Here is an 18,088-nt window from a genome sequence, read left to right as displayed (position 1 = left end):
AGTTCGTTTGCACTTGTAGAGCGATTATCTACCTTGAAGTAGAGGTTTTTAAAGATCTATTTGAATTAGTAGTTGGAGGCTTACGTATACTGATGGGCCAATGTGATGGCTTTGGTTTGGAAAACTGAAGACGTTCCCCTCTCGGTTTAGACCCCACCCACTGCCTTGCTTGATTAAATGAATCATATGCTTACAACTATTAGTACTTACTCAGCTGATGGGATGATCAGATGACAGCTATTGTAAGTGAATTTAGCTTCAATGAAAGGTAAAATTTTTCCTGAATAACTTGATCTCTGGTTTAGTATTGTTTGTTTAAATCTGTAATGGAGTTTTTCATTTTGGTTTCTTTCTCTCTTTTGATGCTGTTTAATGTAGTTGTATTAATAATTGGATAATGAAGATATGGAATTAGTTTCTATTCAATGCATTCTAATCATAATTCATGTGTGGTAAAACAGTGGTCAAGCAAGAGGTGGTGGCTTCGGGAGGTCACGGGGTGGTAGAGGACGCGGTCGCGGATTTCGAGGAGGCAGCAGAGGACGTGGAAGAGGAGATCGTGGAGAAAAGGTATCTGCAGAAGATCTAGATGCTGATCTGATGAAGTATCATTCAGAAGCAATGCAGACAAACTGATGGGTCCGGTAGCAATGTTTGCCTCTACATCCAGTGCCTAGTGGANTTCTCCTTCTTGAAATTCCACGAACCAGTCCCTGTTGGGACACATATGATAGCTATAAGCTGAGTCCATCAACCATATGTCTGATGATGTTGATGACTCTGTTGTAACTAATGAGAAGTCTGAATCATCACAATCAGCTACATTTGAATCCATAATGGCCTTTCCATTGTGATGTTTGGCCTTATTCTTTAACTTCGGACAATCTTTCTTCCAGTGCCCCTTTTCTCGACAAAAGGCACATTCATCTTTGCTGGGTTTAGATCTTGACTTAGATCTTCCTTTCTTTGTCCTCGTTTGATTTTGAGTACGGCCCCTCACAATCAGTGCTTCTCCTTCTCCGCCCTTCTATTTTTCTCCCTTTCTTTGTTCATAGCTGTACAAAGCCGAACAAACTTCTCTGAGAGAAACTTCATCATTTCCATGGAATAGAGTAGTTTCAAGGTGCTCGTACTCATCAGGAAGTGACGCCAACAACATCAAGGCACCATCATCATAAGTTATATCCATATTTTGCAAATCTGTGACCAACTTATTGAAACTGGTGATATGTTCATTCGTCGTGGTACCAGGAACATAGGTGAAGTGAAACAGTCTCTTCTTCATGTACAATTTATTTTGACTGTTTTTCTTCAAAAATTTATCCTCCAGTGCTTTCCATAATTTACTTGCAGAAGTTTCCTTTGTGTATGGATATTTTTGCTCTTTAGCAAGGTAGGATCGAATGGTACCGCAAGCAACACGGTTGATAATTGTCCAATCTTCTTCTCCAATAACATCCGGTCTCTTTTCTTCAATGGCAAGATCTAGCCCTTGTTGAAAAAGGACATTTAGAACCTCGCCTTGCCACATCCCAAAATATCCGGACCCGTCAAAAATTTCTACCGCAAATTTCGCGTTTGACACAATTCTTGTCATAAGCGAAGATGCCAATGATGATGTATTGTTGACACTTGATGTAGATTCTTCTTGTTTATTGTCTCCAATCTTTGACACAAATATTATTTAATAGTTGACGACACAAATCAAGATTATTTCCTTTCTGGTGTAGAAGATCAGACTAAGCTGCAACCACAGAGCATACTTAGACAGTACCTTGGCTCTGATACCAATTGTTGCGGAAGCCAAATGTATATAGTGTGAATGAGTCACAACTACTATACCAAAAATTATGGCAGCCACCAAATAATAAATAAGACAATAAAGCAACAATAAAAGGAACACCAGAATTTACGAGGTTCGGCCAATTTTGCCTACTTCCTCGGACACAACCAATATTTTATTCCACTCCAAAATACAAGTGAAATAATACTAAAGAGAGAAGATACAAATGCCTTAAGAAGATGAGAAGGCAAATGAGAGGTGTGTTTAAATCCTAAACATTAGGCATTCTTTTATAGGAAAAAATTCCCATCCAAAATTGTCACCCACCGATGTGGGACTTTTGACAATTCAACATTACTCTTCTATACTACGGCGAGTTATGATTTGTTGGTTATATGCACACATGGTACGGTTATGTTTGGGCCTTGTAGCGAAATTCGAGCGAGATGGTGATTAGGGTGTGGAATGGTTGATTGCGCCTTGGTTATATTCTTTATGGGATGTGGTATATTGTGTTATTTGCTTCTCCGTAGTTATGTTTATGCACTTCTTGTACTTGATGTCGAATTACGTGTGGTTGTTGTTTTTTAGCATTGTGGCTTGAGGTATTTCATATGGACCAGTGTTTGGATAGGGTCGCGCACTGTAGCGAAGTTATGTTGGGTTATGTTCCTTTGTGTTTGATTCGTGTGTTTTGGTTCTACGGTGTGTGATGGGTTCTTAGCATTGCATTGTGGTGGTACTTGTTGAGCTTGCGAGACGGTTCTCTCATTTGAGTTATTTTCCATATTTGAGTATACTTGAATTGTTGCGTATTGGTGCATGGATTGCATGGTTTGCTGCTGTATTTGATAAGATGAGGTCGTCGGACCTAGAATGGATGCTATCAGATCTGATTGCAGTATATTTAGAAGGATAATATCACTAATCGGCTTAGAAATTGGCTATAGTTATTTTCGAAGGAGAGGGAGCTCTATGGCTTGTTGATTTAATGAGCGATTATGAGTTTCTGCGTGTTTCTTTCATCATCGATAATGTGCGAAGGTTTTGAACGATGTTTTGTTTGATATGAGGTTTATTACCAGAATCGAATTTATTTTGAGGAGCTACTGTGATCAGGAAGTTATTGCTGTGAATATTTAAGTTAGGCGGCATTCACAACCATTACGATTATTTTAGCCAAAGTATTTTGATACATTTGAGCGCATAATTGTTCGTGCAAATCTACTGAAATCGAGGACATGATACTAGCAACAAATATTGCAACTGAACATACTAAAGTAACATGAAATATAAAACTCAGATAGAAATTTGATTTTCCCTTGTCCAACATGTGTTACAGAGCCTCATAAATTTTGGCTCATCCTATTTTTGGCCATTACAATAACAAATTTACAGCTTGAATTGGAGCCAAAATTTCCAAATTAGAATTCGGATAATCTCATCCGCAGACACTTCACACTTTTTCCAACCTTTTTCGGATCTCCATGTCATCGATCCATGACACTACCTTAAAACGAATAACAGATATCCACGTGTACTTCTAAAGCAGTAACCTGTACACATTTCCTACTTTTCACGCATCCTATGTCAACCGTCGATCTTATTTTCAAGTACTTCGCCAATCAACGATTCTAATCATTTCAGCTCATCAATCCATGCCACTCTCTATTCTCCAATCAAAACAAACACCGACAATCTATAAATACGAAACGCTCATTTCACATTTTCTTCATCGCAATACATTTTACTTCTCTACTACAAACCTCTAAATTTTACTCTTCCTCTTTAGAATTTTCAATGGCTCCTAAGGCAGAGAAGAAGCCCGCCGAGAAGAAGCCGGCGGAGGAGAAAGCTCCGGCGGAGAAGAAGCCAAAGGCCGGGAAGAAGTTGCCGGCGAAGGACGGCGCCAGTGGTGCAGACAAGAAGAAAAAGAAGGCTAAAAAGAGTGTTGAAACCTACAAGATCTACATCTTTAAGGTGCTCAAGCAAGTTCATCCAGATATCGGGATCTCGAGCAAGGCTATGGGAATTATGAACAGTTTTATCAATGATATTTTTGAGAAATTGGCCCAGGAATCTTCTAGACTTGCGAGGTATAATAAGAAGCCGACTATTACTTCCAGGGAAATTCAGACCGCGGTCAGATTGGTGCTGCCCGGTGAATTGGCCAAGCATGCTGTTTCTGAAGGAACCAAGGCTGTGACTAAGTTTACCAGTTCTTAAGTTTTTAGGTCATGTGGGAAAATTTGGGAATTTAGAGTTATTTGGGTAATTAGGCTTATCTGGGAAATTTGGAAACTAGTTTTCCTTGTTTCTTTGATTTCTGATTTTCTATATTGTAACTAAACCGCTGTTGCGAAGTGAATGAACAAATCTACTTTTTCGATATTGCTTGTTACATCATTGCTAATTATTGTCAGTCAATTGAAATGTAGTTCTAAATCATTTGTTATTAGCTTGTTATCTTTGTTAATTCACAAATGATAGCAGCATTGGTATATTTTGGTTTAGATATCTAGTATTGTATATACCACACAAGATATCTTAAGTAGCACTAGATAATTGTATTTTGTTCGTCTCTAGGGAAGGTCTAAGAGAAATGTACTTTGTAGATGGTTATGTGATTATTAAGGTTGATATTGATGGTGGAGGCTTGTTTTTGTTTCTTGTTGAATCTGGAACTGAATGCTTTTAATAATAATGAGAGCAACGTGTTTGAAATTCCTCTAGATATTAGGGGATTTGATAGTAGACAGAGATTGTCAAATAGATGAAATCCTATTCTGAAATTGTTTCATGAACTTGTTACGTAGTGTTACAATTATGCACTGCAAGTGGACATGCTCTCACAGGCTAGATTGAGTTGTCTTTATTTTGCTAACTCTTCTGCCTTGACGATGCTTGTTCCAATGGAATTTGTAGTTTGTGCTTGGATCGGTTTATGCAAAAAAGATTAATAATTTTTGGAAGTAGTTTTTGCAATCTCTTTGGAGGTTTATTGATTGGCCACCAATTTTAGCTTGTAAAGATGTATGTGTTGAATTGCAGGAGCTCTTCTCAGAAGCTGGTGACCTGAAACGCTATGCTATACATTATGATAGGAGCGGGCGATCAAAGGTATTTTATAACCGAGACTATGCACTTTAAAAGAAAACAATGTGGTTCGGCTGAGGTTAATGGAACTGCTTCTTCAGGGAACGGCAGAGGTGGTCTTCTTGAGTCGACAAGATGCACTAGCTGCCGTTAAGAGGTACAATAACGTTCAGCTTGATGGGAAGCCAATGAAGATTGATATTGTTGGGACCAACATTGCCACTCCCGCTGCCCCTGCTTTCAATGGTGCTTTTGGTTTTGGAGACGCTAATGGAGGTCCCAGAAGGTATGATCTGTTATTCACCAGGACATTGTTAAATTTTTTTAATGTTTTCTCTGAGCTTTTCTATTTAGCTCTTTGATGATAAATGAAAATAGGCTTTGATAAGATTGAAACTCTAAGAGAGTGCTGGTTGCTTCATGTGTGGAAATTCCTTTTATGCACTTGCAGGCCTCTACTCCCACTCCTTAGAAAGGTCGTGAAGAAGTGTATATATTTGATTGTGGAGCACAATTTTGTTCCTTTTTCCTGGGTGGTACTTCTAGTATCAAGTTCTAAAACGGTTTGACAAGACTGGTAATTGTAGTTCAGCGGTAGAAGAAATTCATGTATATACGAACGAAGTGGAGAAATTAGCTAGTTTTGTCTGAGTCAACTTCAGTTGAAGTGAAACAAGACATTGAATTTGGGAAAACTGATAAATGGGAGGTCGGTTTAAGACACTTAAATTGGAGGTAGTCTTGTGGGTTGATCATACAGAGGTTTCTTATCGAAACAACTATCATGCAAAGTTATCGGGGAATGTAAGCTTTGTTTGGCTGCAGGAAGGAGAAAATTGAGTCTAAAGTGGGAGTTAGTAAGCTTTTTTGGAAACCTTTCACGGTTTAGACAAGAGTATGGGGACAACAGTTATTTCGAGGAGAAATTTATGGGCCCAAGAGAATACATTGTCTCATTATGTCTTTCCTCTATCTTGTATAGCAGGCATACTGTCTTTCTTTTCTTTCCCTTCGCTTCTCGTTTTTTTTTACATTATGGACATTCAATAAATTAATTCAAGAAGATTTGCGTTTAACGATACACGTAGTTTTGAGCGCATGAAGTAGATTTTGATTACTTGAAATAGGAACTGAACTAATGGAGAATCATTTCGTACTTACTGGGATTTCTGTCATAAATATCAAGATTTTTTTCTTTAAAACTCATACTAAGACCTTTTCTTTTAGTTCGTTGCTCCATTAACTTCCCTGTGTTAGCTTCGACTGTCTTTAGTATATTGAGTATTGGAAGTATTCTTTGTTAATTGGATGTCCCCATAAGGGACAGTCTTGAGAGTATTTGACAGGTGTTTAAATTGGTAAGTCCTTTTTTTGGTATTAGCACAATCAACAAATTAGATGTTCGTCCCCTTGAAGCGTGACCTTGTATTGAGTACCTTGCCTTTCCTGAGGAATGTTAAAGTACATAATTGTTTATTTGATGAAAGTTGTTACCCAAACAAAGTCATCATGCAACGTGGAAGTCGGTGAAGAATCGAAATTGTTGCACTGAGAGCATTATCTCCTTGAAGTGAAGTTTTAAAAGATCTATTGGAATTAGTGTTGGAGGCTTACTATGCTGATGGGCCAATGTGATGGCTTTGGTTTGGAAAACTGAAGAGTTCCCCTCTCTGGTTTAGACCCCACCCACATTCTTTACTTGATTAAATGAATCATATGCTTACAACTATTAGTACTTATTCGGCTGATTGGATGATGAGATGACAGCTATTGTAAGTGAATTTAGCTTCAATCACGTAAATTTTTTTCCTGAATAACTTGATCTCTAGTTTTAGTATTGTTTGTTTTAAATCTGTAATGGAGTTTTTCATTTGGTTTCTTCCTCTCTTTTGATGCTGTTTAACGTAGTTGTATTAATAATTGGATAATGAAGATATGGAATTAGTTTCTATTCAATGCATTCTAATCATAATTCATGTGTGGTAAAACAGTGGTCAAGCAAGAGGTGGTGGCTTTGGGAGGTCACGGCGTGGTAGAGGACGTGGTCGCGGATTTCGAGGAGGCAGCAGAGGACGGGGAAGAGGAGATCGTGGAGAAAAGGTATATGCAGAAGATCTAGATGCTGATCTGATGAAGTATCATTCAGAAGCAATGCACACAAACTGATGGGTCCGGTAGCAATGTTTGCCTCTACATCCAGTGCCTAGTGCAGCCAGACTTTCTGTACTTTAGTGTTCTTCTCTTTTCAAGTTGCAAGAAAGAAAGTACTTATAGGAAGATTTGAACATTTGCTGTATGGGAATTGAGCTTCTTCTTTATTTGTTCCCTTGATTTGGATTTGTGCTTGGGTGGAGTGATTTGTGTATTCTACCAACTCTTTAGTTTATTTAAGAGGTGGACGATTAGAGTGGAAATGCTTATCCTTGCCCATCCCACGACAAAGTTTTGCCTCGACGGTGGCAGACGCCAGCTGAAGGTGGTGGCTGCCTTGTGACCTGAAGTCCTGCAAGTGCTTCTTGTAGTCAATTATTTGGGCGTCAATCGTGAGGTAGTTTTTGTCACTTTGTTCTTGTCCACTGGTTTCACAATTGCAGTCCTTGTGCACTTTGCAGTTTTGCTGTATGTGTCAGACTTAATTTTATCCATGTTGATAATGAGTTCTACAAACTGTTGACTTAGGAAGAACGTAAGTGGGATTAATTTTGGGCGACTAAAGCTGCCTCCCCTGACTAGAACTGCCTCCCCTGATGTACTATTGCAAATATATATATTTCTACCTTTTATGACATGTTTATAACGAGCTTGAAAAACTGTTGCATTAGGAACAGGTAGGTCGGAACATAATTGGGTGACTAAGGTGAATCCTTTGAATGATTTTGTCTTATTGCAAATACACGGGATGAGTAAGCTGAATGATGGTGTTCTCGGGGCCTGCAGACTCCTCATCTTGTGGATGATATGTTGATGTCGCCGGAGAAAGAGGCTTCGTCCTCTTTCTGTGAACATGATGTTTGAGTGAGGTGGCGGGCTTTCTGCATTTCTACATCATTATGGAGCTTATGCCCCGTACTGTAGAATTGCTCGAGTTTGCTGTCTTTGCATCTCGGTTATGTGCATTTAGATCTTTTATGTGCTTCCCAAAAGTGCTTCTCTTGCAATCTCTTCAAGTGTGGAGCATCATCCAGCATTTCATATTAATTAGGCTGTTGGTAATTGAAATTCAACGATTAGAAACTTGGATCATTGAGTTGAATATGCGTTCTGCTATGTCCTAATTCAAAAATCAAAATTTCTTGGTTTCTTCTCACTGTTATGATCTTGCTCGGAGTTGCAACTAGATCCTTCACAGACAATGTACATTAGCCGCCCAGTAGGTATGCTGATTATCTGCCGGGTGATGTGTCAACTGATACTTCCTTGTGAATGGCTGTGGTGCTAAAGAGGGCATATTGACTCCCTTAAAAAGCCTGAAATACATATGCTGAGATATGAATGGTGGCTGATCGTCGTCAATGGATCTCTTGTAAAGAATGTTTGTAGCTCGAGCGACCATGTTTCTGGAGCAGGTTTGAGCTTTGTTTTTGATCGCCTTTTAATCAAAGGTGTTTGCAGCGTGTCCAAACAACAATCTGCAACAGAGTTAAGGAACAATGAAGTTTCTTTCTTTCTGTTTGTAGGTGCGGGTCCTGTCCATATTTGGGAAGGTAGTAGTTTACGAGGAATACTTTTATCTTCTTGCGATTGTATTTTATAGGTTCTTTATTGTGCATTCTTTCGGTGGTGATTACCTTCACCTTCGGCCGAGTAAAAAACTTACACATTATGTAACGTTTGCAGTATTTGGCAATGGGCTTGTAGTGAATCTATATGATGATTTTTCTGCCAGTCCACACCTAGTAATACCATCGGCGCTGCATCCACTTCTGATCCTTTATAAGAAAATCAATGCACTTTTATGTCTGTTAAAATATTGAGTCTTGCCTTGAATTTTCTTTTTTGCTTTACCTGATTCCTCTAAAAGAACAAGGCACAATGTGCGAATTAGTGCACTTACAACGCTGCAAAATATGAGAGGTACTGAGTGTTCAGTTTTAGAAAACGCAGAATGCTCTTACAATTCCAAAACTAACCAAGAAACAAAAGAGTACTCGTGAAACGCAATATTTTGGATCATCTTACTGACGTATGTGGCCGTGTAGGTCATTTTGTTCTTTTAGGCTTTCATCTCGAGTTATTCATCCAAATTTAATCACGGACAAATATTCTGCTGTTTTCTGTGCACGTATGAGTTGAGCCAGCTAAGCTGGGAACAAACCAGTATTGCAAGGAAGTAACATATTCGCTACAGTAGGGAAATAGAGAATAATCATGACTTCCGTAAATTTACACCATCGCCACCGTTGAAAACATTAATCCCCCAAACGTCCTAATTACATGCAGGAAAAAAGCTTTGATACATCAGTGACCCAATTTCTGGCCAAAACATACAACACAACACTACTCCACACCAGCTAGATGTAGAACAATTGGTGCGACATCATTGCTCCTTTGGTCTCCTCACTTTATCCCAACTTGAAAATATTAACCTCAAAAGAGAATAAAATATAGCCAGTATGCATGACTTTATAAAATTCCAAAATGAAGAAGGCCAATACCAAGGATATAGCAATCGGAAAAAGAGACTTATGATATGTCGAGGGTATCGTCCAACCTGAAACAACACATTAACGCATGTTGTTAATAAAACATAACATGACCAAAAATAGGAACATTGGGAAAAATCTTCCCAATGTTCTCTAACCGCTATCATATGCTTCCATGTCAAAATGAATTTCATTCAACATTTACCGAGGCACTGGCAAAATAATTGAAACAACTTTTCTAACTAGTCATATTTTCCATGCCATCCGCCTATAAAATATCACCAGGGTCAACCACAGAGTAGGTTTGTCTACTTCTAGTCTAGACTTCACCAACAGAACTCAAAAAAAAAAAAAAAAAAGAAGAAGAAGAAGAAAGAATGCTACACCAAGGATTTGAACGGGTAACTAACAGTAATTTTTGAACTACCTTCAGCACTACACTAGAATCACCCCTCATGTCAAGGGGATCCAACAATTTATATATATGCAAAAAATTTGTCGTTGACCTCTTTGCACAGTGTAGGACTCAATTGGATCCCCTAGTGTCCTAGCTCCGCCCCTGTTCATTAGTGTTCTGTAATTCTTTATCTACTTGTTAGGTGCATTGTGCATCAGGCTACTTTGCCACACCAAAAGAATTTTATGATAAATACATACATCTTTATTAATCCATAAAATGTCTGAAAGAAATATACTTCATCGAATATTGGTTTGAAATGATATCAAATCATAAGTCTATTCCAATAATAGAAAGATTACTCACAGGATATAGCAAATCTAATGCATCCCATGCTGCATGGCGAACAGCTCTTGTTGGGTACATGGGAGCACCTGGTGATGTGAAACTATACAAGCAAGTTTTCAATCTTGTACTGGTAGCCATTCTCAACTCTAATCCTGCAGAGATGTCACTGTAATGTAACTCCATACATTTTGGAAAACCCGCACTATTGCAGACATTCAAATTAGCTAGAACTAGCTTTACCTTGAAGGACTTTCAATTGGGAGAGGTAATGCAACAATACTGGCTCCACTTTTAGTTTTTGAAGCTGAAATCAGAAGTGTAAATGAGAAGATACACAGGGAAAATGAAGGAAAAGACTCTGGGGATGTTGAAGATCCTGTTCTCTTACCTGATCAGCTAGTTCAGTTACAAATATATCCGCTGGACCACCAATCAAGAAAGCATTTGGAAAATCAGGAAACTGCCTTAAAAAACTTCCTAGCCTGTCAGCTGCAAATAGATTCAACATAAGCATGTAATCTCAACCTTGTATGCAAGGTTACAGCTAAGATCAGCTTACCTTGGTTATATAAGAATATGAACCTTGAAAGGAGGAGAAATAAATCTCTTTGGGCCTAACAAAATGAAGACAGCGGATGATGTTAGGACACACCCACTAAAATTAGACTTGCTTTGACACACAGGTAAATCAGAAGGGGCAGACATCAGACCTGCAACGGGATCTTCTTTAATCGATCCGGAACAAGGGCAACTTCCTCAAGCAGATACTGTAACACACATCCATATAATCAATTGTCACCATTTACTTCCATCGATCTAAAAGCAACAAAAGAAAGCACCAGTGCTACACTTCACTCCAAATACTTCAAAAATAAAAATCAATTCAGGGGTATTTGACCAGAAAAAGACTCTGGAAACGCCTTGTGTTTGTTTGGATGTCGATCCTGCGAAAGGATATGTCAACCAATTACTTAACACACTTTAGTATAACCCCCACACCCCGTTTCCCGACCTGTTCTTCTTCACTTATGCACAGTGAAACACATAAAAGAAAGAGCAATAACTACATAATTTCTAAAAAGAAAACCTCTGTCTGACACAACGATACAGTTTGAAAGAAATATTTAGCAGTCAATTTATGAGCATCAACAGAGTAAATCTCTGAGTGGTGTATATATATTAACATAGATATGAAGAACACAAAGGTAAAGAGAGTTGATGATAATGATGTAAAAGCTAAAGTTGATCCGACATGATGATGTATACCAGTCAGGCAAGAGAAAATGTATGCAAAGCAATAAATGTCTCTATATTAATCAAGGAAACTCAGGCAGGTTGCATAAGGGGAAGGCTCCTCAAGATTGTTGCATAAAGGAAAGACCCTGTATAGTGAACTTAATCACATTTGACCCTTGATATATCTAGGATATAAAGAGTTGTGCCCTTGAAGCAGTAGCAAGGTCAGCACTAGAATGTGTTAGAAAACGCACACACAGTTAACTTCCTGAGTTTCTAATTTAATAGAAGCCTCAAATGAGAAGTGACATTGGCGATCAACGAAATCTTAAAATAAAAGCAAAACTCATACCAGAATACATTTGTAGCTCCTTGAACAAGAGCTGATGAGTAGCGGAGGAGGACTTCAGAATTTTCAAGTTGAACCTCAAACAACTGCAAAGTAGAAGAATATGTAAAAGAGTAGGTTCACTACCATTGCATGAATAAAAAACACACTCTCCTCTCCTTTCCCCCTCGCCCTTCCTGCTTTTCTTCCTGGTGAGGTCTTTTTTTTTGTGTGGAGTTGAGGGTGGGCAGGACGAGGCGACATTGTATGAATTTCTTGATAAAATTTACAGATCACACCATCAGATACGGCTTTTATTATTGGATATGCCTACATAGTTGCAGACTGAAGAGATTCTAGGGTACGCATAGATATCCCCTGCCAGTTTTAAAGGGAAATGAGTGAAATTACTGCATTCGGAAAGTCAATTCGGAGAGTAAAACCTCTATTGGCCCGTTTGTTCACAGAAAAGAATGAGCAAACAAGCACAACCCAAAATATTGTGAGAAACACGTGATACATACATAAGTCCAACAGAGTAAGATAAAAAAGGCTCACCATAAGTTGGATAAAAGGAAAAAGAAAATTAAAACGATAAGGGGGTTTGAAAAGAATTAAAAAAGAATATCAACACCAGAGCCATATTTCATTCTTAACTTGTGGCCCTGGAAGGCATCTTTCAGGCCTTGAAATGGGGGTTCTCATTATACCGCTACAGAAAGAGTACGACAACAACAACAACCCAGTGTAATCCCACAAGCGGGGTCAGGGGCAGAGAGACTGTTTCCGATAGACCCTCGGCTAAAGAAAAGATGGAAGAAGCACTGACAGCAAGTGATAGCAATACAAGGTATTTAGAAAACGAAATCCAAGATAGCAAAAGAGAGTAGGAAAGAAGTACTAATAGTCAGTAACAACAGTACAAGATATGTAATGATAGCAAATGTACGGAAGGCAAGTAACAACAGTACAAGATATGTGGTAATAGTAAACAAAGGATATAAGAGATACCATATTAACATTAATACCATTGAACTAAGAAGACACAGGGAAACGCTCGACTACCTACTAACCTGCTACCCTAATTCTCAACCTCCATACCCTCCTATCAAGGGTCATGATAGGCGATTAAGATCATAAAAAAGACGTAAAAATTCTACTAACCCACTTATGGAAAAGGAGTGCAAAAGTATTTGACGTAAAAATTCTACTAACCCACTTATGGAAAAGGAGTGCAAAAGTATTTGAAGCGAAAGATTGACTCCACAGTTGGACAATCAGATCAAGGATCGGTTTTCCGTTCTGAGGTACACGAACAAAATGATCAGCAAGCACATAGTAGTAGCATGTCGGTCCTTCAGCCAGTTCCTCTGCAGCCATAATAGTATCCTCGCTGCTGAGTATTATCTCTGTTCAACGTTAAACCACAAAAAATAAGTTCTTCCTCTTGATTGATCACCAAGAACCGTCAAAATTCTGAATTTTTTTTTAGCAAATGATATCTCATACTTCTGGACATTTTTAGCTTGAAAAATAGGTTAATGAGATTCTTCAGAATGAAATTGGTATTCCATTTTTTTTAAAGGTAAAGATTTCTGATATATGATAAAGAAACAACACAGATAGTCATATCTATTGACACATATTTTGTTGTACTGATACACCTTCATGCAATTTGATTTTTTTCCTAAAAAAGAGAAGAACACAAGGAAATGAAGAGAAGGAGTATATACTATTCACTATTCGTTCAGAAGCCAGGGAACGAAAGTGAAAGGAAGGGGAGAACCAAGAAGCAAGTTCCTTATCCTCCACCAACCCCCCCCCAACCCCCCCCCCCACAAGAAAAAAAAACTAAAAGAAGCAAGAAGAAAGTGCATTCCCTTTGTTTGGGTTTGGAGAAAACAATTGAAAGGTGAGAAGAAAAAAAGAATTTTCTTGTTTCAGAAAACTGAAAGTTCCTCTTTTTCTGACAAGGTTAGTACAAAGAAAATAAGACTGATATGTTTCATACAAAAGCAAAAATTTGGTGGGGGCACAATGGAAAAAGGAATTGCTTTGAAAGGTGATTCTTTTCATCTCTAGACCTTTTCTAGATTACTCTCCCACAAAATAGTGAATTGAGTTCGAAGAAACAAGATGATCATATCTTTCAAATTTGCTTTCCTCCTTTTCCCCGCCCAATGAACCAAACATGGAACGAGAAAACTGTGACCTTCCCTCGCTTTCACTTCCCTTTCCTAGTTTTCAAACAAAAGTTGTGGAAAAAGACAAGATAAAAAATGTGAATACAAAATCCATCTTCTATCACTAATTCATAAACCTTGGAACCTAACTAAGAGATGTTTCAGAAAGTTCAGGTTTAGGAGGAGGAGCTAGGGTGTCAACATGTGAGATTTGTTATAAGAAATCATTTAATCAAGATGTGGAAAAAAACTTGTTTTCTGAGAAAAGAGTTTAGGCCGGGCGGTGGGGGGGGGGGGGGGGATAGATTATTATTTATCTCATTAAAAAATATAATCATAGTCCTTTCTTTAGTCTTACTGCCATACCCTTCTCACAAATTAAAGTGATTGAAGAGGATGAATATCACAGAGAACTAACAGATTTAGAGCCAGAATAGACGATTTTCACACGAGTAGAATGAACACATGATAAAGGTATCCAAAGTTCATGAAGTTCCTATTGCAAAGTCTTCGACATCAACGATATTTCTTTGTTCTTTTACCCATCTCAAAGGAGTACAATGGCATAAACATTAGAATGAAGCCAGGGTATGAAACCGTAGAACTATTATTTCCTCTCTTTACAAAGAGAACAGGGGTTTCTTTTTACGAATAAATGTATTTCACTAAAGTTAAGCAACCAAGAAGGTGCTTCTTGCAAAGTTGAAAAAAAAAAACCCTAGTATAAATATAAGCCACAACAAATACCCTAGAATAAATATAAGCCACAAAAGTTGGTTTTATATTTTCCCCAATGCTAAAGTTTTTTAGTGGACTAAGTTGAAAGTTCAGATAGGAGAAGCAAGCAGTCATGTGACTTTTCTTTTGTTTGATCATATGAGACTAGAAATGAATGCTTGATCCTCTGCTCACTTCAGCTTACTACTTGAGTTGATGCCAAAAAATTCTTACTACCTTGTTCACCACTTCTCCACTTAGGTTGTCAGTTACATTCTCGAGAAATTGATATGCACCGTCTTCTCCATCAAAACATCCCAAGGCAACTTCAATTTATCTCGGTGCTATACTTTCTCGATATGGGAATCTCTTACTTAAATCCAGTTGTACTGTATTAGGTCAGGTGATATTACATGGTGGCTATCGCTGTAGCAACTGCAAGGACATGACACTCTGTTCACTCTATTTTATTTGTGAAATTATCTTTCCTACTTTCTTAGCAGGTCCACAACCAGTGGCTAGCATACTAACAATAATTCACCAAATGATTCTAGCGTTATGATGTGAAGACTTTGGCTTCCATTTTTACTCTAGATTTTCTTCATTCGCCTTGTAGCTACAACAATAACATACCCAGTATTATCCCACACCGTGCAGTCTGGGGAGGTTAGTGTGTACGCAGACCTTACCCCCACCTTGTGAGGATAGAGAGGTTGTTTCCAATAGACCCTCGGCTCAGGAAAGAATAAACACCACATTCATTTGCCTTGTAGATGTCTACATGAATTAACACGGAATGTACTAGTCAAAATATTATGTCTTTACTTAAACTATGGGATATACAAACTTTAACCCAATATTGCATTTGGGTTGGTCACTCAATTAGCTTTCTTTCCAGCGTTGCCTGATATTAGTTATCTCACAATAGGCAACGAACTTTTTATCGTTTGAAACCTCATATGAAACATTAATGGTCCCCATCTTAAAATACCATCTCCTAAATGATATTAAATGAAACAGAGTATGTCGTACTCTAATATACACATTAGACATATAGAGCACAACATTTACTAAAAGGGATCTAGAACAACTTTCAAACATAGCACCAAATTCCCCCCATGTGAAATATTTCGAAATAGTTCTTAATTAAAGACATCTTGCAAATGCAACTATCACACATCCATATATATGGTATAAATATGTAATAGAGTATAGCATCTCTGTGACTGATACGATACATTAAACAACTCTCAATATAGAAAAGAACTTGATCATTAAGATCAGCTAGTATTATACCACTACGTGCATGCAATGCTTTCAGCATTCAACTTCATTAAAGAGAAATTTACCATGCAGTAATAAGACCAATTGAAATTTAGAACCTTTAAGCAATGGCCTGTGCTAAGTATGTAGCTTTTTTTTCCCAAGACTTTCCTGAAAGTATTCTCAGAAAAAATCACTACCTAAACTCATCAATGAGGTGCAGTTATAAGCTCTTCATATCAATCATTCAGTTTACAAGAGAAGCAAAGAGAGGAAAAAACAGACCATATGGTTAGATCCATATATAGACAGGAACCATTATTCCTAAGGTTCAACGAAAAGACAACGGAACTAAAGATAAACTTGATAACATTAACATCTACAAGGCCAATTTCATATATACTAAATGAAATGCAAAGTCATCATCAAGTTAACTTTCAAGACACACTGAGTACTTATAACCAAGTTTTGCCCAACTTTACCAATATATCCATAAAACCTCCCAGATCTCTCCCCGCTCCCACTCCCACTCCCCAAGCATCATCTTAAATTACTCCTTGAGCTTCAGTAGTAAATACATATAATCACATAATTTAACACAGCTCCTTTTAACAACCAGGCAACTTCCACATTCAACTTTCAGACTTTATGTTGCTTATTGTGGCTCACTAAGGTTAATTGAGCATCGCAATTTCGCTAAAGCACTCAACAGGTTTTAAAGCATTTCCAGTCGCACGATATAATTGAGTAAAAATAAGTGTATTCTCTCCCCCAGCTTAAGCATTTAAATAAGACCGTCACACATTTCAACACTTCCTTGTCATATTTTTTTTAAAGGTTAAACCACAAAAGGAATGTACAATGTAACAAAAGCCATAAATATTCACACAAAACACGAGTAAAAAACTTACTACATTTACCATGCCTTGTCACGTTTACAATCAATAAGTTAACTCATTGTACTCAATTAGATCTTTCTCGTTTGTTTTCCACATCACACGAATAGCGTCCATCATGTGCTTGATAAAAAGACAGAGTAATAACATTGCGTTACCTTTTGCTCGATCATCAACTTCCAAAGCTATATCAGCGAACAGCTCTTGCAACAAATTACGCCTCAGCGACGGCGAAGTCAATGCCTGAAATCAAAATTTGAGAAAATGCATAGAATTCAACAAACTCAATCAGTCAAATGAAAAACGCAAAATTAAAACTTCAAAAGAAAGGAAACACGCGCACAAAAATCAAAGCATATACGTACACGTTGAAGCTTCTTTTCAATCTCTTGGGTAAGAGCTGTGAGATAAGCGGAGCTTCGAGCTGTAGAAACGGTAGCCATTGTTGATCTCGCTCGATTTCTTCAAAATATACGAACATTGAAGAAACGAAGAAAACAGTGGAATTGCCCTAATCCAGATAATTCAGGATTTTGGATCCAATGGAGGAATATCAACAATTAATTTTATATAAAGCTTTTTATATATCTGTAAATAAACGTTACATTTACAGTGAGAGATTAATTTTAAAGTTAGGGAAGAAGCAGTAACTGAGACTTCATTAATTGATTTATTTTACTTTTGATTTTAAAGCTAAAGTGGCGTGGAAGGGAAGGAATAGGGAGAAGAAAAAAAAGCAATTATTATTTGAGCTATGTGTAGGTGGCGGAACTCGTAGGTGGCGAGGGCAGGGAAAGTAGTGGCTTATGTGGAAGGAAATGGGCACATGGCTTGTGGCTTTTTTATACACGTGGGCTCTGCATTAGTATTTGAATAATGCGAAATTGCGGACTGAGAAAGATAAAATCCACCGATTTTGTCTCTCGTCACGCGCACACACGCGCTTTGCTTTTCAAAAAGTGAGCGGTAAGGTTACTGATGATTTATATCCTTTTTCTTTTTCTCTACAAAAAAAAATAAACACAATTAACTCATGTGCATAACAACCGTAGACTCGTTTGGCACGAGGGATAAAGGATAATTAATTTCGAGATTAAATTTGAGATAAATTTATTCTATTTTTAGTTGAGATAAAATTATAATATAATTAATCTCGAAATTAATTATTCCGAGATTGTAGTATTTTTTTACCCTAATA

General features: G+C 37.7%; 3 protein-coding genes across 3 annotated transcripts; 2 read left to right on the top strand and 1 right to left on the bottom strand.

Annotated features, from left to right (window-relative positions):
* Positions 1–3,499: 3,499 nt before the first annotated feature.
* LOC109212719 (histone H2B.2-like) lies at positions 3,500–4,172 on the top strand. The gene has a single exon (XM_019376390.1). The coding sequence runs from the start codon at positions 3,584–3,586 to the stop codon at positions 4,007–4,009; it is 426 nt and encodes a 141-aa protein (XP_019231935.1). The 5' UTR covers positions 3,500–3,583; the 3' UTR covers positions 4,010–4,172.
* Positions 4,173–4,266: 94 nt separating this feature from the next.
* On the top strand, positions 4,267–7,293 carry LOC109212718 (THO complex subunit 4B-like). The gene is made up of 4 exons (XM_019376389.1): positions 4,267–4,281; positions 4,760–4,903; positions 4,981–5,165; positions 6,871–7,293. The coding sequence occupies exons 1-4, from the start codon at positions 4,267–4,269 to the stop codon at positions 7,043–7,045; spliced, it is 519 nt and encodes a 172-aa protein (XP_019231934.1). The 3' UTR covers positions 7,046–7,293.
* Positions 7,294–9,199: 1,906 nt separating this feature from the next.
* On the bottom strand, positions 9,200–17,615 carry LOC109212723. The gene is made up of 11 exons (XM_019376395.1): positions 17,256–17,615; positions 17,049–17,133; positions 13,047–13,240; positions 11,856–11,938; positions 11,166–11,211; positions 10,978–11,034; positions 10,827–10,881; positions 10,656–10,756; positions 10,508–10,571; positions 10,286–10,419; positions 9,200–9,590 (listed from the first exon to the last, which is right to left on the bottom strand). Exons 1-11 carry the CDS (start codon positions 17,331–17,333, stop codon positions 9,417–9,419), a joined length of 1,071 nt encoding a protein of 356 aa, XP_019231940.1. The 5' UTR covers positions 17,334–17,615; the 3' UTR covers positions 9,200–9,416.
* Between the last annotated feature and the right edge of the window lie 473 nt (positions 17,616–18,088).

Source organism: Nicotiana attenuata, unplaced genomic scaffold, assembly GCF_001879085.1.
Source record: "Nicotiana attenuata strain UT unplaced genomic scaffold, NIATTr2, whole genome shotgun sequence".
In the NCBI taxonomy this organism is placed as follows: Eukaryota; Viridiplantae; Streptophyta; class Magnoliopsida; order Solanales; family Solanaceae; genus Nicotiana; species Nicotiana attenuata.
Note: the sequence above shows the minus strand (reverse complement) of the source record. Positions and strands in the feature narration are given on the sequence as shown.

What these genes read in the sequence shown, in the direction of transcription:
- LOC109212719 (XM_019376390.1), top strand. Translation starts at nt 3,584, where the DNA reads ATGGCTCCTAAGGCAGAGAAGAAGCCCGCCGAGAAGAAGCCGGCGGAG.
- LOC109212718 (XM_019376389.1), top strand. An exon ending in ATAGGAGCGGGCGATCAAAG is followed by an intron (nt 4,904 to 4,980) that starts GTATTTTATAAC and finishes CTGCTTCTTCAG; the next exon opens with GGAACGGCAGAGGTGGTCTT. An exon ending in GCTAATGGAGGTCCCAGAAG is followed by an intron (nt 5,166 to 6,870) that starts GTATGATCTGTT and finishes GTGGTAAAACAG; the next exon opens with TGGTCAAGCAAGAGGTGGTG.
- LOC109212723 (XM_019376395.1), bottom strand. Translation starts at nt 17,333, where the DNA reads ATGGCTACCGTTTCTACAGCTCGAAGCTCCGCTTATCTCACAGCTCTT. An exon ending in GGAGCTACAAATGTATTCTG is followed by an intron (nt 11,212 to 11,855) that starts GTATGAGTTTTG and finishes ATCCTTTCGCAG; the next exon opens with GATCGACATCCAAACAAACA. An exon ending in TAAAGAAGATCCCGTTGCAG is followed by an intron (nt 10,882 to 10,977) that starts GTCTGATGTCTG and finishes TCATTTTGTTAG; the next exon opens with GCCCAAAGAGATTTATTTCT.